The sequence below is a fragment of the Cryptomeria japonica genome, chromosome 2 (genome assembly GCF_030272615.1).
Source record: "Cryptomeria japonica chromosome 2, Sugi_1.0, whole genome shotgun sequence".
Classification (NCBI taxonomy): Eukaryota; Viridiplantae; Streptophyta; class Pinopsida; order Cupressales; family Cupressaceae; genus Cryptomeria; species Cryptomeria japonica.
Window position 1 is genome coordinate 99,151,072 of NC_081406.1, and position 20,159 is coordinate 99,171,230.

Sequence of the window (20,159 nt, forward strand, 5' to 3'; positions counted from 1 at the left end):
GAGGTATCAGCGCTTGTTGTGCATTCTTCTCTATGAGAGAAGTTTGAGGTTTCGGCCCTTGTTGTGCAATCTTCTCTGTGAGAGAAGTTTGAGGTATTAGCCCTTGTTTTGCATTCTTCTCTATGAGAGAAGTTTGAGGTTCTAGCCCTTGTTCCACCCTCTGCGAGTAGGTATGGTGGATCCACCCTCTACGAGTAGGTATGGTGGTTGTCATGTGAGAGACCTCATGACTTAGCATTTGTGTGTATTTACCCTTTGAGGGAGGCCATTGTGGTCAAACATCATGATTAGGTGATATGCTATCAAAATGAGGTGATAAGCTTCTTTCATTCACATGAGTGTAGTCATTATGTTAGTGATCATTATGAGGTGATGTGACTTGTAGAGATTAAGAAGGATTCCTCACTAGCTAAGAGGGAGTGTTGATGATGAAGCATCGGTAGAAATCCTACAGGCCGACTCAGCAAGATCAAATGTGTGAATGGCCTATTGGCCTTACACATTTGATGAATCTATCAACTTATATTAATCCTTTAATATATTTATTAAGTCGCATATGCATTATCAGGTTTAATGATTAAACATACATTATCGAGTTTGACTTATCAAATTTGTTTCAAAGGGAGCGACTTTGGTTAAAGTCTGTCACCCCTCATTTGAAGGCATGTGATGCTTCATGAAGGCCTTGCCTCCTTGATGAGAGTCGACTCTTGGATATCTCCTTTCGACAGACATATATATGGATGTGGTCTTCCCTCTTTGGAAAAGAGATCAGACAGCAAGTTCGATCATAATCAGGTAGATCGAATTCATGTACAAGCAAATCAATTGATGGTGAAAAATTTATATAGCGTGCTCAGGGGTGACGATAAGAGCTTATCGTCTATGGTTGGGAAGGCAACAAATCTGATGTTTGCCTGTGGTTAACGAGCACTACCTAAAATCAACAACTCAAAGGAGAATATCTTAGAATTAGAAACACAAAATGTAAGCCTAAACTTTTGTCTCAAATTTAAAACAATTCGTCTATACTACGGAGAGTTGAGTCTACTTATTCACTTCTATGGATGAGGATTAGACCTTTTTCCTACATAAATGATATATTGAAGTATCTAGTCTTGATTCTTGCTTTTTTTAATGTGTCTTGGTCTACTCTACTATTTGGGTTATTAGCACATTTTAAAATATCTATCATGGGTTGTTGCATCACTAGGGTTTATATTATCCTAAATCAACTCCTAGAAAAGGACTTGCTTCATGCTCATGTGCCAATGATAGAGAATAACAAACTTTACATGGGGATAGTTATCATACACTTTATAATCTCAATATTTGATTTATTATTTCATTTGAATTTATCTATTATGCACCCACATAATTAGGGTGTCCCGCTTAAGAGTGGTACTATGTCACTTGTAGAAAAAATAGATAATTTGTAACTCACACTTAGTTTCATGGAGGTTGATAAAGAAAATTACAAGGACTTTAAAGGTGTTAAGATACCATTATCAATCTTAGTTTCATGGAGGTTTGTTAAATAAAATTACAAGGACTTTAAAGGTGTTAAGATACCATTATCAATGCAACACCTAGGATACACCTTTAACTATGTTTGATAATTAATTTAAAATTAGAATACAACAAGTTTTTAATTTTTAATTAATAAATAAACATGATCAAAGTTGCATCTGAGGTTTTGCATAGATGTTGATGTGTAAGAGTTGTTGGAATAGAAAGACAAGGAAGAGTGGGAGTTAAGTGTGGACTATAACAACATCAAGGACCCTTAGTTATCATAAGAATGTTTCTAAAAAGGTGGATAAGATCAAAATTAGAGCAATTGAGTTAGAAGAACAAATTTTTATTTTACATTTAGCTAGCTTGCCATGTTTTTGGACATTTAATTTTATACATGATTTGGGTGTCTAATTTGTCCCATGATTTTACAAAATATTTGTGTTTTGTGATTTTACTCTTGACTATATATTGAATGCTTGCAATAGATGGTTTATCATATATATTTATAGTTATAATTATATTTCTAAATTTTCTCTAGACAATGTGATATTCTCTTATAAAGGCTTTACCCTCAAATTGTATTTCAACCATTACGTTTAGTGTGAATATAATTAGTTCAAAATTTAGAAACTAGATTCTTTCAAGGAAAATTTTATGTAAACTATGTCTTTTATGAGTTGTGTATTATTGTATATCTTTGCACATTACTTGGATTTTTGTGTGGTTAATATATGTGTGATATTCATTTCTAAATTATTAGATCTTGGTCCGTCTTAATTTTCTCTTCTCATAGATTAGTATAGGAAGTGTTTTCACTATCTAGATTCTCTTTAGTCATGTAAATGTCTAGGATGATTATACATATATTTGTTCCTCTTAGTTTTCCAATGTAAGTCTTCCTAACATGCTTTTATAAATCATATGATTTGATAAGCTCAAATAAGATTAGATCAATGCCTTTAAATAAAAATGCATACCAATAAATCATGAAAATATATGTTTTGTTGGCCTTAAGAAAAAAATAAATGAACAAGAGTTGACAAATTTTAGGAGTCAAATCCATAGGTAGTGGGTTGACATCACATCTATAGAAATGACCCAAGAGATGGAAAATTGGATATTAGATGTTGGATGCATGGGGTTGGGTACATGAATAGAAATAACTAATGAATAATTAAATGAGTTTATTAGACTGTATATAGAGCTAGATAAAGTGGGAATGTCCCTAACCAAAAAAACAAAGTAACATGGAGAATGGAATCTTAGTTTGCACAAAATTGGGCCATTTTTATTTGTAAATGTATTAATTCGTTTTCTTAAAATGGGTAAAAACTAAATGTGAAATTACATAGATATGCATATTTCACCTTTTAATAAAAATTTGAATTTAATTATATTATATTATATTTTTCTTTTATTTTGAGGTGCATGAAAATGACAAAAATGACCAAGCAAAAAAAAAAATGACAAAATGATCATATATCTCAAATTTTGTATCAATCATGAATCCATATGAACTAATGTGTTTTTTAATGGAACTATGTAAGTTCATCCTTTATTGTGTACATTTCATATAATCTAATCTTGCAAAATAGAAAATTCTATGAGTGGTTTATACCATGTGCAAGTAGAAATAAAAACAACTAAAATTTGAATCCTACCATTATTGCAAGGTAGAAGAGAGATGATGTTTTGCTTCACTTAGAAATCATGAGATGACCAAGCACATGAGTTGTCATCTAATGTGCCAAGGATGAGTCTTTGTAGGAAATAGTAACTACCTCCAAACTTAGGACAAACTTAGGACTATGCCCTTGCAATTGGTTGCATCTGTAGGACATTTGGAATTTAACTATAACTAGCAAGAAGATTATTACATGAAATTTAAAGTTTGAATGTTAGCACGTTTAAATCATGTAAAAATAATAATTTTAGTTAAACACATCATGTAATAAGTAGGTCAAATACATTGAATGGTAGTCATGATAAGTACATGTCCTAAAAATGATATCAAGGAAAGAGATTGCCCATACTATAGGCAAGTGAATGTGGTGACGAGGAATTTAATAAGGAAATGGGCGCCTTTAATTCATTTCTAATATTTTTAAAGTTGCAACTTTGAGCTTACACTCATCTATTACACTCCTAAAGCTTGCATTTGATCCTACATTGCTATATCATACTTTTAAAGTTGCTTATTGAGCTTGCATATATCATACTTTTAGAGTTGCTTATTGAGCTTGCATTGCTAGATTATGCTTCTAGAACATAACCTTAGAAGCTTGCATTTTGATCCTACATTGCTATATCATACTTTTAGAGTTACTTATCGAGCTTGCATTACTAGATTATGCTTCGAGAAGATAACCTTAGAAAATTTGGTATTTGTAAGTAGTTGACATGCTTGAAGTAAAGCACAATAAAACAATGGTATTGTCAAAATAAACAAGTAGAAGAAAAAAAGTCACATTGTTTTTATGTGTGATCATGCATCACTACAACATGTGCTTTGTGTGTCATAGGGCCAAACCACCTACACCAACATGTCTATGTCAGTAAGTGAATTCTAAGGTATGCCTCTATTTTTTTCAAGTCTCTTGATCGTTTTAGGCTACATCATTCTGACATAATCCCTTAAGAGCCTAGGAGTAAAAAAAATTCCAAACTACAATGGACTAGTTCTCAAAGTTCATGGCACCCAAGAATGTTTTGTCTAGCTCTATAGGTGGATATGGGATCCCTCCATAGTAAAATCTCTTAATTTATGGTCAACTTGACATCATTTGACCATGCCAAGAACAAATGCATTCTTGCAAAAAGCATCAATTGAGAGTAGTGCCAATGTGTTAAGTGTTGGGTTTTAGATAACATTAACCTTCTATAACCATGTAATTAATTGTTCCAATTATTGTTTGTAATTCACTCACAAGGGATGGAGGCTTTCACCAGTACTGGCAATTAATATTTTACTAGTATGATAAAGATGTTTTTAATTGACTTGATTATTGTCTATTTATTGACAGTAACAGTAAAATGGTGGAAACTTGGGTTGTGTTGCAATTCAACCCTTGGCATCAAAGAGCCTAAGGTGGAACAACCAAGTGCCCATGCAAGATAACCCATCATGAGAGTCAAGATATTATGGACCTAGGTCCAAATCCTCCAACACTTCCTCTTAAGACTTGATGAAGTTTTTGCTCGGAAAGGTTGCTCCGCATAATCATGATGTTGTGTGTTCAATTTTCTATTGTGTTATCTTTTTGTTGTTATAGCTGATTTTATTTGCATTTGGCATACATTGTTAGATGATATGATTTAAACCGGATTTGAAACTTCTTATATTGTTGCCCACCACTTATTTTCAAAAATTAAGAAGCATATTTTGTGTTTTTGTGTCATAGGGCCAAAATTACTATGCCAATATATCCAAGTAGGGAGGCAAATTCTAGGAGGTCTCTATTCGTTGCCCTGCTCTCTTGATCATTTTAAGATACACTATTCTAATGCAGTCTCTTGAGAGACTTTCAAACAAAAAGTGGTCAATCTATGATAGAGTAGTTATCAGAATTAGTGGAATCTAAGAATCTTTCATTTGGACCTATGGGTAGATATGGGTCCCTCCGCATTAAAATCTCAACCTTGAAAAACTCGACATCATCTGATCATGCCAAGATAAACTGGTGCAATTTGGTGAAATGTGCAAAACCTGCAAGTTCTAAAGCAACAAAGGTGCATCAAAAACTTCTTTTTTCTCCTTAATCTTTAGTTTTCCAAAAATTCATAGAGCTACAAACAATTGACACTATACAACTAAAACACCATAGTTTCCTTGAATACGGATATGAGCTGCAGTCATTACTAACCACGCTTCCTATTTTCTACTATATATATAAACAAATAACTTACAACACAAGACTTCCTTGTCAGAGTATTGCAATAAAATACCACTGGTAAATCTAAAAGTTACAAACAAAAATATGAAAAAGAAAGAGACAAGCCGCAACTCCACACTCGAAAAGTAAATCGAATGGTTATAGTTCCAAGATGAATTCAAATTTCAACTAATATATCACATGATACTAGAAATAGGAGCTTTGAGTACACCTAACAACTGCTAGATCACTCCCGTTAAGAGTAGTGTGAAAGCATTCCCCAGCTCTATCAACGGTGATAAAACAACAATAATTACAAGTTCTATTATCAATACAAGAGCACCATCCCATGCCTCAAATTCAAAGGATCTTAACTATAACGGCAAAATAGAATGCATGAACTGAATAAATTTGCATAAGAAGAAAAACTCAAGGTTCTTCAGCTGAGAAACAAAAACATCCAACAGTTCTGAATAAGGAGCTTTGCCATGAACCTCCACAATTGCTAATGGTCCAAATAATCAAACATGCACTTACAAGTATTCCAGGAATTGCATAGCATTGTATGTGCAACAAAACACATCAAATTTAAAAATAGAAAAGAAAGAGTGAAGCAAGCTCATTAACAACACTGAATGCTACCAAATTTGTAACAATGTGGTTTTCATTGCTGCATTTCTTACATAGGAATTAAGGACTATATAAGATGTGAAGTTATCATATACAATAAAAATATTATGTATATATACAGATATCAGATTTAATAGGTCTAGCTTCTCTATACATCAGGTAGCTTTGGAGAAAAAACTCACAACAATAACCATACCAGGGACAAGGGAATGGCAGCATGCACGAGCTCTTCGGAGTAACACATACCCAAACCTGGCGTTCAAGACCAGCATTTGAGTTCACAAGGAATTGAACACGTCAGTTTCATCCAATGTGTTCAGAATTTACGAGCTAATCCAATACCTGATGATTAAGAACTGGAGATCCATCGAACTTCAGCATATGCTCAAATTGCTCAAAAACAGGCTTGTAACCAAATCTTTCTGAGGAATTGAATGCTTCCTGGGTCTGTAGTTAAAGAATTTTTTTGCTTTCACGTGGAATTGAATTTGTGATCAACCAATCAATTTCATCGAATGCCTAAAAACCTAATATGTACAACTTAAAATTTAAACCCTGTGGGTTGTCAATTGGAAATACTCAGGCTTCAACACATTCTCCAAAACCATGGGTGCAATGCTGCAACATTCACAGATTGAAATTTTAAGGCATGATCTGATGGAAAATGTTTTACAAAGTAAAATTCTACACTAATCTCATCCACTTCAAAATTGTAGAGTGAATTTTAGAATGGAATGTTACTATTTATCTAGCAACTGCTTTTGTTTTTTAATAAAAAAATTCCACAAATTCACATATTTAAGCAGGTTAAGCGTTAGCAAATGTAGTGAATATCTTTATAATTATAAATCTTTTTATATTAAAAAGGTCATTTAAACTTAAAATATATGCAAGGACTCCTAGAATGCATATAAACTTTGGCCATCATAATAAACTGTACATACATTTTACACGGATGGTAAATCAAGAAAACATGGGATTTGCAATGAATTCAAATAAACAGTATATAAATTTTATATGGTAAATCAATAAAACGAAAGATTTGTAAGGAATGCAAGTTATATTAAGCAGGGAACACTTTCTTATTAGGCAAATAACTTTAGTCACAAATCAAATAAAATCTGATAAAAATAGATGCATATAGTCTAAAGATCATTTAAAAGAAAACTTGAAGAGTTTATCTTAAAAATGGACGCCCATTTAAAGAATATTACAAACAAATAGACATAATCATAAGATTCTTCAACTAATTCTGATGCAGGAATACCGAAGATAGTACTAACTGCATTTAGATATTTAATGCTCTTTAGGCCAACATGGTCTGTAAGAACCTATCAAGGTGGTTTTACTTGTCTAGAAGATTGTTTATACTAGAATTAGGTAAAGAAATAATTCTCTAATATTTGCTTTATTATCTGGACTCAAAACTGTGTTAGGTTAAAATCTCAAAAAATTGAGTAATTGTGCCTAATCTCATAATATAGAGGGCAGGATAATAGAAAATAAGTTTCATCTTCTATTTCATTTAAATTAAACAATTTTTAAATCTTTGTCCCAAGCTGTCCTTTGGGAGGGTCCCAAGCTGTTAAAGAAATTTCTTAGTTCTGTAATCAAGAATTTTCTGAATTGAACTTATTAAAGTACAGAAATACAAGCAAAGCATGTAATAAGAATGAGAAAATTAGCAATTTGACCTGGAGAAATCCAAATTGGAAAGAAAAACTCCAAAAGAGTGAGGTGTTCCTCCTCAAGTCACTATATCAAGAGTGTGGCTAAAATACTTGCCTAAGTCAAGACTTAAAAGGACAGCTTCATGCCTACACCATACAGCTTTCTAATACTCTCATACTCTCCTTAAAACTCTCCTAAACTTCCAAAGACCCATATGCTGCTAGCAAGAAGTCTTCATAATCAGTTTCCTTAAAAAACACTGAAGAATTGACTGAAGAAAATGACAACTCTTACATGTTTTATAATATGCGAGTTACAACTGATTCAAAGAAGTAAATTAAAAAATTGTAACTACCAAAAGGAACCCCTCACACATTTTTGGAGCTTTCAAACCTTTACCTTTGTTCTATCTGCAACATGTTCAACTGCACTCAAACATGCTATACTTGTCCAGTTTCTGCCAAGGACAATTTTGACCGTTGTTGAACTCGTTAGACATTTTCAATTGAGAACAGCGACATCAGATTTGTCTCTCTGTCAGGTCCAACACTACTGTGAGTTTAGGTCCTTCGATTACTTCTTCCTCTGTATTTTCTGATCGTCAGCTCCTGCAAGATATCTTGGCTGTCATTTTCTCAAGAATGGGACTTCATGGTGTGTTGGGCATAAGGGGTTGGCTTTAATGAGAACATGAATGGACAAGCTAACCTGTTAACTAACTCGACTGATCCAATTATCCAATTTCACATCACACCTTCGCAATAAGAAATTTTTGGTCCCCAAAAGCTCCAAAACCCCAAACTTAATTCTTAAACACCATTGGATTCTTCATGGCTTAACCTCTTTAAACCTACCTGCAATTTCTGCCACAGCTCCTAGGTATGCTTTTCTTTTAGATTAATAGTAGAACTAGAAACAAATTGAACAGTTGGTATATTTTCTAATAAGACAAGGCAAACAATCTTCCTATTTGCAGTGATCTACCTCTCTTATGCATTTCCTAATAAGATATGGGAAAAAAAATCTTGCCACTTGTAGTGATCTACCTTTCTCCTCAACACTTATCAAGGAGATTTTTGAGTTGCTTGCATAAGCATGAAGAATGGACTCCTTGCCATCTTCCACTTTATAGTAAATTGCATTTCTAAGAGACATATATGGACTGCCAAACACCGCTCCACATACATCGAGAGCAACCACATCTACAATAACTTCATCAAAATGATTCTGTGTTTTGTGGTGCCCTCCTCTCTTCTCTTCCCTCCTGGCCATGGCCTTCAACTAATATGATTATTTCAACAACCTCCACAAAATCTCCATCAATAGTAACATTCCATTCTAAAATTCACCCCCATCATGATCATGGCATAGAAATGTAGATGATAGATCTAAGGTTTCTGATTTTTGTTTTTTGTTTGCGTATCAGCTTGTTGCTTATCAAGCTAATTTCAATATGTAATCAATTAAAAATTTTGACACAATGATTATATGACATTTGTTTTGTGTACTTAAACTTAAGGTTAATGTTAAACAATAAACTTTATCAATATTCTTCTTTTGTGTCATTCTATTTTCAATTTTTTTATAAATTATTAAATTATGTTAAAAAAAAATTGGTGTTTCCAAGTAACCCCTGTCACGTATTTTGATAAAATACTAAAATAGCCATGCCGGCAGTGGTACCAATCTCCGGAGTCTCCAAGTACCCCATCTTGGTGCAACCTTGATTTGAGCATATATCTGCACACTGTTGATCATATTCATCTCAGAAACATTAGGGAAAAATAATCTAAGTTATTTCTGAAAATTCTGGGCAGATTTAGAGTGTTTTTCTGTAACATTTTTGCACTCAGAAATATTCAGAAATTTCTTTAAATTAGCAGAAAAATCAGATGAATAATCCGAGTCTAAATCTGAATTTGTTGAATGATATCTTATATGCAAATAAAATTCCATTATTTTCTGTTCCATATTTTTGGAGATATTGTTGTTTTTTCTCTATCCCTATTTGGGGATATTACAAATTTTTATTTCTGCCTTCTCCCACAACTATGGACCCACAACTCTAGGTGTGAATCATGAAGAAGTAAACCCTGAACATTACTAAACAAACTGCAAAAGCAAATCACAATGCAATGAAACCCTAACAGATAGTGAATGGCCACTGGTAATCTACAAAACAATTTATTTTTGCAATTTTGAAGTTAAAAAATGTTCATTAAAACCCATCATCAGGTCTGTGGGCATGGCTGGACACATCTGAACACATCACGGGACAGCAGGGGCATGCCCTACCAATCCTGTGCACACCACCTGCTCCCACTTCCGTTCAATCCTGATCCTACACCAATTTCTAATGTTTCCAATAGCATAGATTGTTTGATTAGTGACACAAGTTGATTGATCAGTTAAATTGAGCATCACTCCAATGAGTTGTAAGCTTTACTTGGAGGTTTGTCTAATACCTCATCAAATATCTCTTCATTAGGTTCCTAGAGAACTTATCTATTTGAAGGACACATATTTTAATTTTTGCAGGTTTGAGAGTTCAATACTATATATCCCTTGTTCATTTATCAGCATTAAGTGATTATACCTCATCTAATTTCTCTTCATTAGATTATTGTTTTGATTTAAGTTTTATTGTTTTAAGCTACCTGAATCTGCTTACAATGGCCAAAAAATTTCGACACCTATGATAAGCCACTGTTCTGGGTTATTGATTTGTTTGTATTTAGTATATTGAAGGATCTGCAAGTATGACTAGTCTTGCTTTCAAAGAGCATGTCGCCTAGAGTGAGCTTCCAAGTTTATACCTTGGAAGTTCATAGGAGATTAATCTTTGGATTTTTTAGGAGACAATAACATATTAAAAGATCAACCAAGGTAAAGTGAATCATCCCAAATTCAATGAAGGCCCATTTGATCAGAACGCTCACATCCTAGAGAAGGCAATGAAGGAGATGCATAATGCCTTTATCATTCTATACTAGAGTATGAACATTTCCTACAAGAAGCTACTAAATAGCAAGCTCAAAACACCACACACATAAACAATACAAAAAATAGTGGCCAGTAACCTTATGAAGATCACTGAGCTTTAAGATCAACTCACTGTAAAAGAGTGATGGTGGAGGATGATGAATTGGTGCTCATGGCTATAAATAGGTCCCCTTCATATTAGAACCTATTTTTTACGATATATTTGTGCTCATGAGATGCCTCCCACCTTGGACAAATTTTCAGATGAATTTATCCAAGAGGAAATCAGGGTGGAGACTATTTCAGTAAGAAGCTTCCCACTCAGCAAAAGTGAAAGGGAATCAAAACCTAGCCACATCAATAAGATGAAGGAAGGTAATAAAAGGGATTACCCAGGAAAAATAAAAGGGGCGAGTAGGATGAATCAGACTCTTTAGAGTAGAGGGGAAAGGAATTGTGTTCTAAAGAACTTGCGTCACATGAAGTGTTTCAAGTGCCACAAGCTGGGCCATTATGCACCTCAATGTCTTGGGAAGAAGAAAGGCAAGCAACCACAGAAAGAAGAAAGGAGTGCAGAAACTTCAGCCACAACAAATGAGTTAGCATCGAACTCGAGACAACTTTCTCCATGTTGTCATGCCTATCCACTAACATCGGTTTTTATTTAGGGTCATATGCAAACAATGCAGCATCCAAACACATGATCATCAACAATAAGGCGTTTGATTGACTTCAAGAAAAAGAGGAAGGCACAAAAGTTACTGGACTGGGCTCTATCTCCTTCCACATGCCTTCAAGTGGTGTTCTTGAGCTATATTATGGCTTGTCTGTTTGTGGTTTAACAAAGGGTTTTCCTTCAGTTTCTGCAAGACAAAATTATAGTATATCATTATGTTTGATGTTTGACAAGTGATCATTAGAGAACACAGCCATGAACCTGGTCAAGTTTTGGCCACAGCCATTTGAGACAGTGGCCTTTATAAGCTACTTGCTGATATAATTGAGCAAGTACAGCAAGATGTCATAATGGAGATTCCTTCCAACTTTATGGAGACAGTTTATAAACCTACCATGGAATCAGTGATTGGTAGCATGCAACTGACAAAAGTATTAATGAGAACTGAGACAAATTTAGTGCCAAAGGTTCTCTCAAAAAAGAGGAGTTGACTTTGACGACACTCTTTCTCCAATTGCCAAAGGTTTCCCTCAAAAAAGGAAGTTAATTTTGTTAAGGTCTTTGCTTCAATTACCAGAGGTTTTGAAACGCAAAAAGGGGAGATACCCAAAGATTTAGATTGCAGCAGAATGTTGATTTTTAGGCCATGGTAAGTGCATTCTGCACTCAAAAGATTTGGTCCTAAAACTAGGTACCTTAAAACAAGAAAACTTCAATCAAAACAATATTTTTTGAAATATGCCAACCTACAAACGCATCCTGCTGAAAATTCTTACAATGATGGCATAGTATTTAACTCTCAAACCTGCAACTGTCTTCCCATTACATGTAAAATAAGTACATTGCATTAGAATAAAATTTTAGAAATGTGACTAAATGCATCATAATTAAAATTATGAATGTGTCCTTTAAATAGTTCTAAATGCCATCTCATTTTATAAAAACTTCTTATATTTTGAAAAGAAAGGACATAATATTGTAGATAAATATTTATTACATAGTAAAATTAAATTTAATAGCCTTCAATTCAAATCATTCGCAGAGAGTTAAATATGTTTTGTATAAAATATTTATTAATTTTATATTAAGATAAGGGATGAGTCCAAGTGCGAGCCGAAGCAGCTTCTGCCAGATAAATATTCCTTGGATCCTGGCTCTAACCTAAAAAAAATCAAGAACAGTTTGCCTATGGCTCATATCAGGTTTGGCTAAAAGCAAGCCCTTCCAAAAAAAATATTGCTGGTTTGTTGATGTAATTTTTTAAATTCTTGAGAAAAACAAGTCAGACAGCAAGGCGAAAATAATGGCGCCAATTGAAATCTCCTCAAACAAAATTAACAGTGTTTCTCCAAGTTTCTGGGACAGGGATGCAGGGCTATAAGAGCAAAGTTTAAGGGGTGGCAAATTTCCTTTTTCCAAATTTTGGAGATGGCTGTTATAATAACTCAAACTAATTAGAGGCAGCTGAAGTTTTAGTACAATTGCTACATTTGCTATCATTAGTGACTTTGGTAAAATAATATCCTTCATAGGGTTCCAGGCAAAGGAAACAAAAACCAGATTTGATCAAAGAAAAATACTAATAAAACTTTTCTCTAAAACCAAATGAAAACGAAAAATTATACTATTAGAAGCATGCTCTTTCAAAAAAGAAAGAAATCAGAGATCTGAGAATTGCCTGTTCCTAACACATCAGCTTGCGAAATTCTCACGGATCAAACTGCATATTCACTTCAATAGTCCGCCCTTTTTTTTAATTTGGAGAAAATCAAGCCAAACATGAAAGGGAAGAAATAAATATTTGGTAACAAATAAATAAATAAACAAATTATACCTTGATCGCAGAGGAACAACATGCAAAGGGTGCCGAAGCCTCCCCTGAAGAAGAATCATTGACTCCATTGTGAACGACACGCAGAACCTTCTTCAACGCAAAATACAGACAATGCGACAAAGAAAACCAGCAGGCCGCCTGATACAGAAAATTCAAACCCCATTCACCCCGCCCAGAATCATCCTTATCCCACCCTCCGCCACCGCCACTCCCGCCGCCGCTCCAATATGACCACCCCCTTCCTCTATAATCCCCGCCGCCAAAGCCAAACCCCAGCCCTGATCCTTCAATTACCCCATTATCTCCTCCGCAAAACCACTCTGGAACCCCCTCCTCCGCCTCGCCCTCTCCGCCAAGCTTGGAGGTGGTTTTCCGTCGAACCCTACGGCCGGTGGTAAACGATCGCGGCGCCCGACGAACAGGCGGCGGCGGCGCCGTCACGGCGACAGGCAGTAGTCCAGCGAAGAAGGCCTCCGCCGAGCCGCAGATTAACGACATGAACCATACTTTTGAACAGCGCCGCCGCGACCAGTCTTTGCAGAGGTTAGAACTCGGGAAAACCGCGCCAAGGTTCGAATCCCCCAGAGTCTGTACAACCATTCTTCAGATTTCTGAAAAAATCTTCCACCGTAAGACCAAGATCTGGGAGGGCGGATTTTATAGGAGCGGAGTGGTGACTAATCAAATTCTATTTCTTGGCCTTGTTTAAGAGTAAATCCGCTTGAGCAGAGAGGAGATATTGGAATAAACTTTTCTTCTTTGAAAAATGTAGCGTCTTGGAATAAACTTTTCTTCTAAAAATATATCGTTTGTCTGAGAATTGAGGCATCAAAGAAAGTAGTCAATTATCGATCATGATTTGTTAAAAGGACTTTTTTAACCAGTTTATAGTATATGTAATTTTTTATTTTTTTAATAGGTCATTGTTTATTAGTTCCTGCCCATGGCAGGTATATTTTAAAAATGATTTTTTTATGCTGTGATTGGTCTATATGAATTTCTGTAGACATAAAATTTAATTTTTGTAAACAAAAATATACATAAATTTTTATGTACAATTAATAACTGTCATAATTAAAAATGATCAGAAATTTAATAACCAATTCATATGCTGATGTGACATTGCCTTGCTTCGTGCCTTCAATGACCAGGATTTTTTTTTTAACATTTTTAAGTCGGAGTTAGGTACCTTATATAAAGTCAGTGGCGATACTAATGCAAGACGATTAAGTGGATAAAGAAATATTAATTTAAATTATAAAATGCTCATTCTTTTTGACCGGGCCCACGACAAGTGAGTTAGAGGTTGGACGTGACCCCCACTAAAAATAGTGGTGTTTTTTCTACTTCATTTTCAAATTTAATTTCTTCGCATGTACTTTTTGATGAATTTATTTAATATTTTAAATAATTTATTTATATTTTATATAATAAATTTTAAGTATATTTTAAATAGATTTTTAATATATACTATTTTATATTATTTTGTAATATGTTTTTAGAATCTATTTTATTTAATATTTATTTTATTTGTTAATACATTTTATTTATATAATATTTTTTTATTTTTTAATATATTTTAAATTTTATATGTTTTTATTATATTTTACTTAATAAATTTTAATTATATTTTTAGTAAATTTTTAATATATTTAATTCTATTATATTTTTTATTTCTTAATATATTTTATTTTAATTATTTCTTTTTTTTTAAATATATATTAATTATAGAATTTTTAAACTTTTTTAATATCTAATTGGAAATGCTAATGTAAGCATTAAGGTAATCATTAGTCTTCTAACATAGCAAAAAGAAGTCGTAACAATCTATATAAAAATATAACATTAAATTTGTAACATTAGCATATATAACTTTAATACATTATGAAAATTTAACACTAAACCTAATTCTAAATTAGGTATATATATATCTTTAATAATTTTATATAAAATTCTAACATCAATAATAATTTTATCCCTATCCCTAACTCAAATTCTAACCCTAACTCCTCCCCTCACAATAATTATTACCCCAACCTTATCTTTAATTATATACCTAACCCTAACCCTAATTTTAAAACTAATATTATTATTACTTATTTTATAATAATAATGTTATATTTTTTTTAATTGAAAATATACAAAAGAATTGCAAAATAATGTTATACTTATTATAAGTATAAAATGTTATACTTATTAAAGATTATTTTAATTCAAAGTGAATAAAGTTTCACTTATCAAATTTATTCAAAAGTGAATAAATTTTATAATTGAATAAACTTGTTTATTCACTTTTGAATTTTTGAATTATAATTGAAACTTTATCTCTAACTAACTCACACCATTTCTAATCCAATAAACTTTATAATTTTATAATAATAATTATAAATTAATTTTATTATATATATAATTAAAAATATAACTTTATTATTACTTATTTTATACTTATAATGAGAATTTGCTTAATGCTTAATATAGTAATGTTGTACTTATTATAATAATAATGCTATACTTATTTACAAAGTTTATTATTAGACTTATTATGAATTTTATTTTAGTTCAAAAGTCAATAAATTTAATAACTAAATAAATTTTATAAATGAAAGTTTATTCACTTTTGATTTATGAATAAAATTTTATTTGAATAGCTTTATTTCTCCATCTATATGTAGTTATCTCTTCCTCTTTCTCTTAATCCATTACTCTCATTCTTCTAATGGCACTTGACGCTTTGCGTCCTTGTTTTTCTTGTAATTCTTAAAATTTATTAAGTCTTACAAAACTTGTTTTGTTTTTTATAAATATAATTTTTTTTATTTAAAAATTAGTATATCTATATTCTAAAAAAAAAATATGTAAAATAATGTCTTGCATGTTTATTAGTTGTCAAGAAGGACATGAAGTTGAATAATGTTGCACTCTTTCACTCTCATTAAAGATGTAACAATTTCATATACTTAGAGACAAGTGGCAATGATTCTATTTTATTCCGAATAATAAAATAATACTTATAATAGAGAATCTGAAACATGCATGCATTTACCTGTCATCTACACGTCAAATTTATTCAAAATCAATTTTTTGTTTTTGGATATTTGTATGTCATTGTAGATGCCTCTCGGCATAACTAGTATACTTATATTCTAAAAAATATATGTATAAAATAATGTCGAGAGATATCACATAATTGTCTTGCATGTTTATTAGTTGTCAAGAAGGACATGGAGCTCAATAATGTTGCACTCTTTCACTCTCATTAAAGATGTAACAATTGGAATAAAATAATACTTATAATAGAGAATCTGAAACATGCATGCATTTACCTGTCATCTACACATCAAATTTATTCAAAATCAATTTTTTGTTTACGGATATTTGTATGTCATTGTAGATGCCTCTCGGCATAACTAGTATACTTATATTCTAAAAAATATATGTATAAAATAATGTCGAGAGATATCACATAATTGTCTTGCATGTTTATTAGTTGTCAAGAAGGACATGGAGCTCAATAATGTTGCACTCTTTCACTCTCATTAAAGATGTAACAATTGGAATAAAATAATACTTATAATAGAGAATCTGAAACATGCATGCATTTACCTGTCATCTACATGTCAAATTTATTCAAAATCAATTTTTTGTTTACGGATATTTGTATGTCATTGTAGATGCCTCTCGGCATAACTAGTATACTTATATTCTAAAAAATATATGTATAAAATAATGTCGAGAGATATCACATAATTGTCTTGCATGTTTATTAGTTGTCAAGAAGGACAAGGAGCTCAATAATGTTGCACTCTTTCACTCTCATTAAAGATGTAACAATTTCATATACTTAGAGACAAGTGGCAATGATTCTAATAAAATAATGCTTATATAGAAACTGAAACATGCATGCATTTACTTGTCATCTACACGTCAAATTTATTCAAAACCATTTTTTTGTTTACGAATATTTGTATGTCATTGTAGATGCCTCTTGGCGTAAATATGTTATTTTACTACATATATTTTATGTTTTTATTGTTTGATGATACACTTGTTTTATTTTATATGTAACTTTTAATTTTATTTTTGAAAATCTACCATTTTTTTTTTTAGTAATTATAATTTTTTCACCCTACAACATATTGTTGTAATCAGTACAGGATTGGGTGCATAACAATTTAGGGATAAGATTCATCGATGGATTCATGAGAATTGAAATCTATGGCAATAGTTAGTTTCCTACCAAAACATTTTTTTATCATTGATTTCCATAGAAAGAAGACAAAAATGAGATCCTAGACAATGTTTCATGGAGCATGGGAGGCGATTATGTTTTTGCCTTGAAATGGTGTCTGAATTTCAATCCAAGAGATATGTTCCCTTCTAATTGTCAAATTAGATCAAGCTCTACAATTTACCATTTGAATATTGGTCAAGGCACTGCTTGAACCTGATTGGAGATCAACTTGGGTTTTCCCTAGATGGGGACATGGGAGAAAACAATTCTACATTGTATGTGTGAATAAAGCTTCTAGCCATCTAGAAGATCCCTTTGATGATCTTTGGAGATAAAGGTTGATTGGGGCATGGTTGTTGGAATCGTTTGTCATTGTGCCAAAAGCTCGAACTATCAACACTCGATAGAAACACTAGATTTAACTTGACCCACGAGAGGCAGTTAAGCCGTGTCACGAGTCCCCAAGGAGGTGCAGGCCACCAAGCCAACAATCTCCCCCTCAGAACCGACTGAGCCTTCAACACCCATTGAAGGGAGACTCGAACCCGTAACCCAATGCTCTTATACAAATTGTTGGAATCATTTTTCGTTGCGCCAAAAGCTTGAACTATCAACGCTCAATACAAACACCAAATTTAACCCAACCCATGGGAGGTAGTTAAGCCATGTCACAAGTCCCCAAGGAGGTGTTGACCACCAAGTCAATGGTTTCCCTTCCAAAGGCCACATCAAAACCATTAAATAAAAGAGGGGAGAACAATTATGTGGATACACTCATCTCAATGAATTTGGATTCCATGATGGATGTACGCTTTGGAGTTAGGGTTTTCCCTATTCCAAAGCAGAGGGAAAAATATCCAATCGAATCTTTGCAATATCGAAAGGATTTAGAGTTCCTTGGATCGGAGAGTGATTGTTTGGGTGTGGACATATTGGGTATTGTGAATCTGAAATGTGTTAGCCAATTAGCTTGTAAAGTGATGGGAAGAACGAAGAAAGTAGATGGGAAGTTAGGTAGAAAGACAAATAGGAAAAAAGGAAAGAGGAGGCCTCGAAAAAAGGGCTAACCAATATTAAGGATTACATGTCGAGATTTAAGGGAGGAATCCCCTCCCTTGGGGGACAATGAGGATCATCACGTGGAATGTCAAGGGCTTAAATACCTCATGACACTTAATATAGCACCACTTAGAGAGCATGAAAGTTGATTTCTTATTACTTCAAGAGACTAAATTTGCTACAATAGAAGTTGATCGATTTCTAAGTTATTGTAAAATTTGAAAACGATTTTTTCAAGATGTGATTGGTTTGATAGATGACTTGGGAATTTTATGGAAGACAAATAAGGTGCCAATATGCAAATCAAATAAGGACAAGTTTCAAATCAAAGGAGTGCTCCACATCAAATCCTTTGGAACTTATACATACCGATTTATGTGGGCCAACAAGGACAAAAAAGCTTGCAAGGAGAGAGTTGTTTCATGCTATTAATTGATGATTATTACAAGATGACTTGGGTTACATTGGTAAAAGAAAAAACTGAAACTTTTGAGAGGTTTAAGGTATTCAAAGTGTCACATCATGACCATGTGTAGATTTAATTTCATTTGTGTGTGGATGATTTCATGTGACACTTTGGACTTAATTTGCATTAATATGTCAATACATAAACCATTAATTCAAAATATGGGGTGTTTGTCCATAGCTAATAAATTCCTCTGTAATAGAGACTAGTTAAGGGTTTATATAGGGCAAGAGATGACTATAATTATCATCTCAATCATCAAGACGTGGCAAGCCAATAGTTTGCAAACCTTACTCCCTCTAGTAGATAGTACACTTTCAGTATTTATCAATAACAATGATAAATGCTCGTTAGCCTTCAATAATTAATTAAAATTCATATAATTGTTATATACAACGAAATCATAAAAAATAATACATGTGTATACATTCATTGCAAAGAATGTTTTTCTTGAACACTCTAGTATCCCACTAAAACCTAACCTCATTTCAAAAGTAAAAGTAAGAATATTAAATTTAAAAATTAATAATAAGAAATAATACGTTTTCTAGTGAAGCGGTTAATTTTGTTTTTCAAGTCCAAAGTGTCACATGAAATCAAGTCCACACACAAATGAAATTAAATCCACACATGGTCAAGATGTGACACAAAGCCTCAATAAATAATAAAACTAGACTAAGAATCAAATGTCTAAAATATGATAGAGAAAAGTTCACTTCAAATGAATTTGAAGAATACTGTGAACAACATAGAATAAGAAGACTATTAGTCATAAGAACTCCATAACAAAATGGAACTTTTGAGAGGAAAAATAGAATAGTTCAAGGAATGGCAAGAGCCGTGTTAAATGAGTCCAGGCTATTTGACACATTCTTAAGAAAAGCAATTCTTATGATAATCTAAATATTGAACTTAGTAAAAATTAGGGTGAACTACAACAAAACCCCATATGAACTTTGGAAGGGAAGGCAAGTGCATCAATAAAGTATTTCAAGGTATTCAGCAGCAAGTGCTATATAAGAAGAGACGATGAAGATTTGGGAAAGTTTGATTCTAGGTGTGATGAAGGATCTTCCTTGGATATTTCACAAGGAGTAAACCTTATAATTTTACAATAAGAGGTTGCACAAAATTGTTAAAAGTGCAAATGTTTGAGTAGATGATGGCATGCATCAAAGAGAAATAACTTAAGAAGATGATCATCAAGAAGAAGAAAATTG

The 20,159-nt window shown here is 32.7% G+C and overlaps 1 protein-coding gene across 2 annotated transcripts; it reads right to left on the reverse strand.

Annotated features, from left to right (window-relative positions):
- Positions 1-5,080: 5,080 nt before the first annotated feature.
- On the reverse strand, positions 5,081-14,021 carry LOC131035163 (uncharacterized). 2 transcript variants are annotated; one of them, XM_057966809.2, is made up of 2 exons: positions 13,184-14,021; positions 5,081-5,233 (listed from the first exon to the last, which is right to left on the reverse strand). In XM_057966809.2, exons 1-2 carry the CDS (start codon positions 13,781-13,783, stop codon positions 5,144-5,146), a joined length of 690 nt encoding a protein of 229 aa, XP_057822792.2. In that variant the 5' UTR covers positions 13,784-14,021; the 3' UTR covers positions 5,081-5,143. The 2 variants fall into 2 exon arrangements, with proteins under 2 accessions (XP_057822792.2, XP_057822793.2); XM_057966810.2 differs by lacking the exon at positions 5,081-5,233 and adding an exon at positions 6,013-6,638 and having other exon boundaries at positions 13,184-14,016.
- Between the last annotated feature and the right edge of the window lie 6,138 nt (positions 14,022-20,159).

Excerpts from the sequence above, each read along its gene's own strand:
- LOC131035163 (XM_057966809.2), bottom strand. The coding sequence starts at position 13,783 with ATGGTTGTACAGACTCTGGGGGATTCGAACCTTGGCGCGGTTTTCCCG. Across the intron at positions 5,234-13,183 it reads GTTGTTCCTCTGCGATCAAG|AACTTGCAGGTTTTGCACAT; the intron begins GTATAATTTGTT and ends TTGTTGCTTTAG.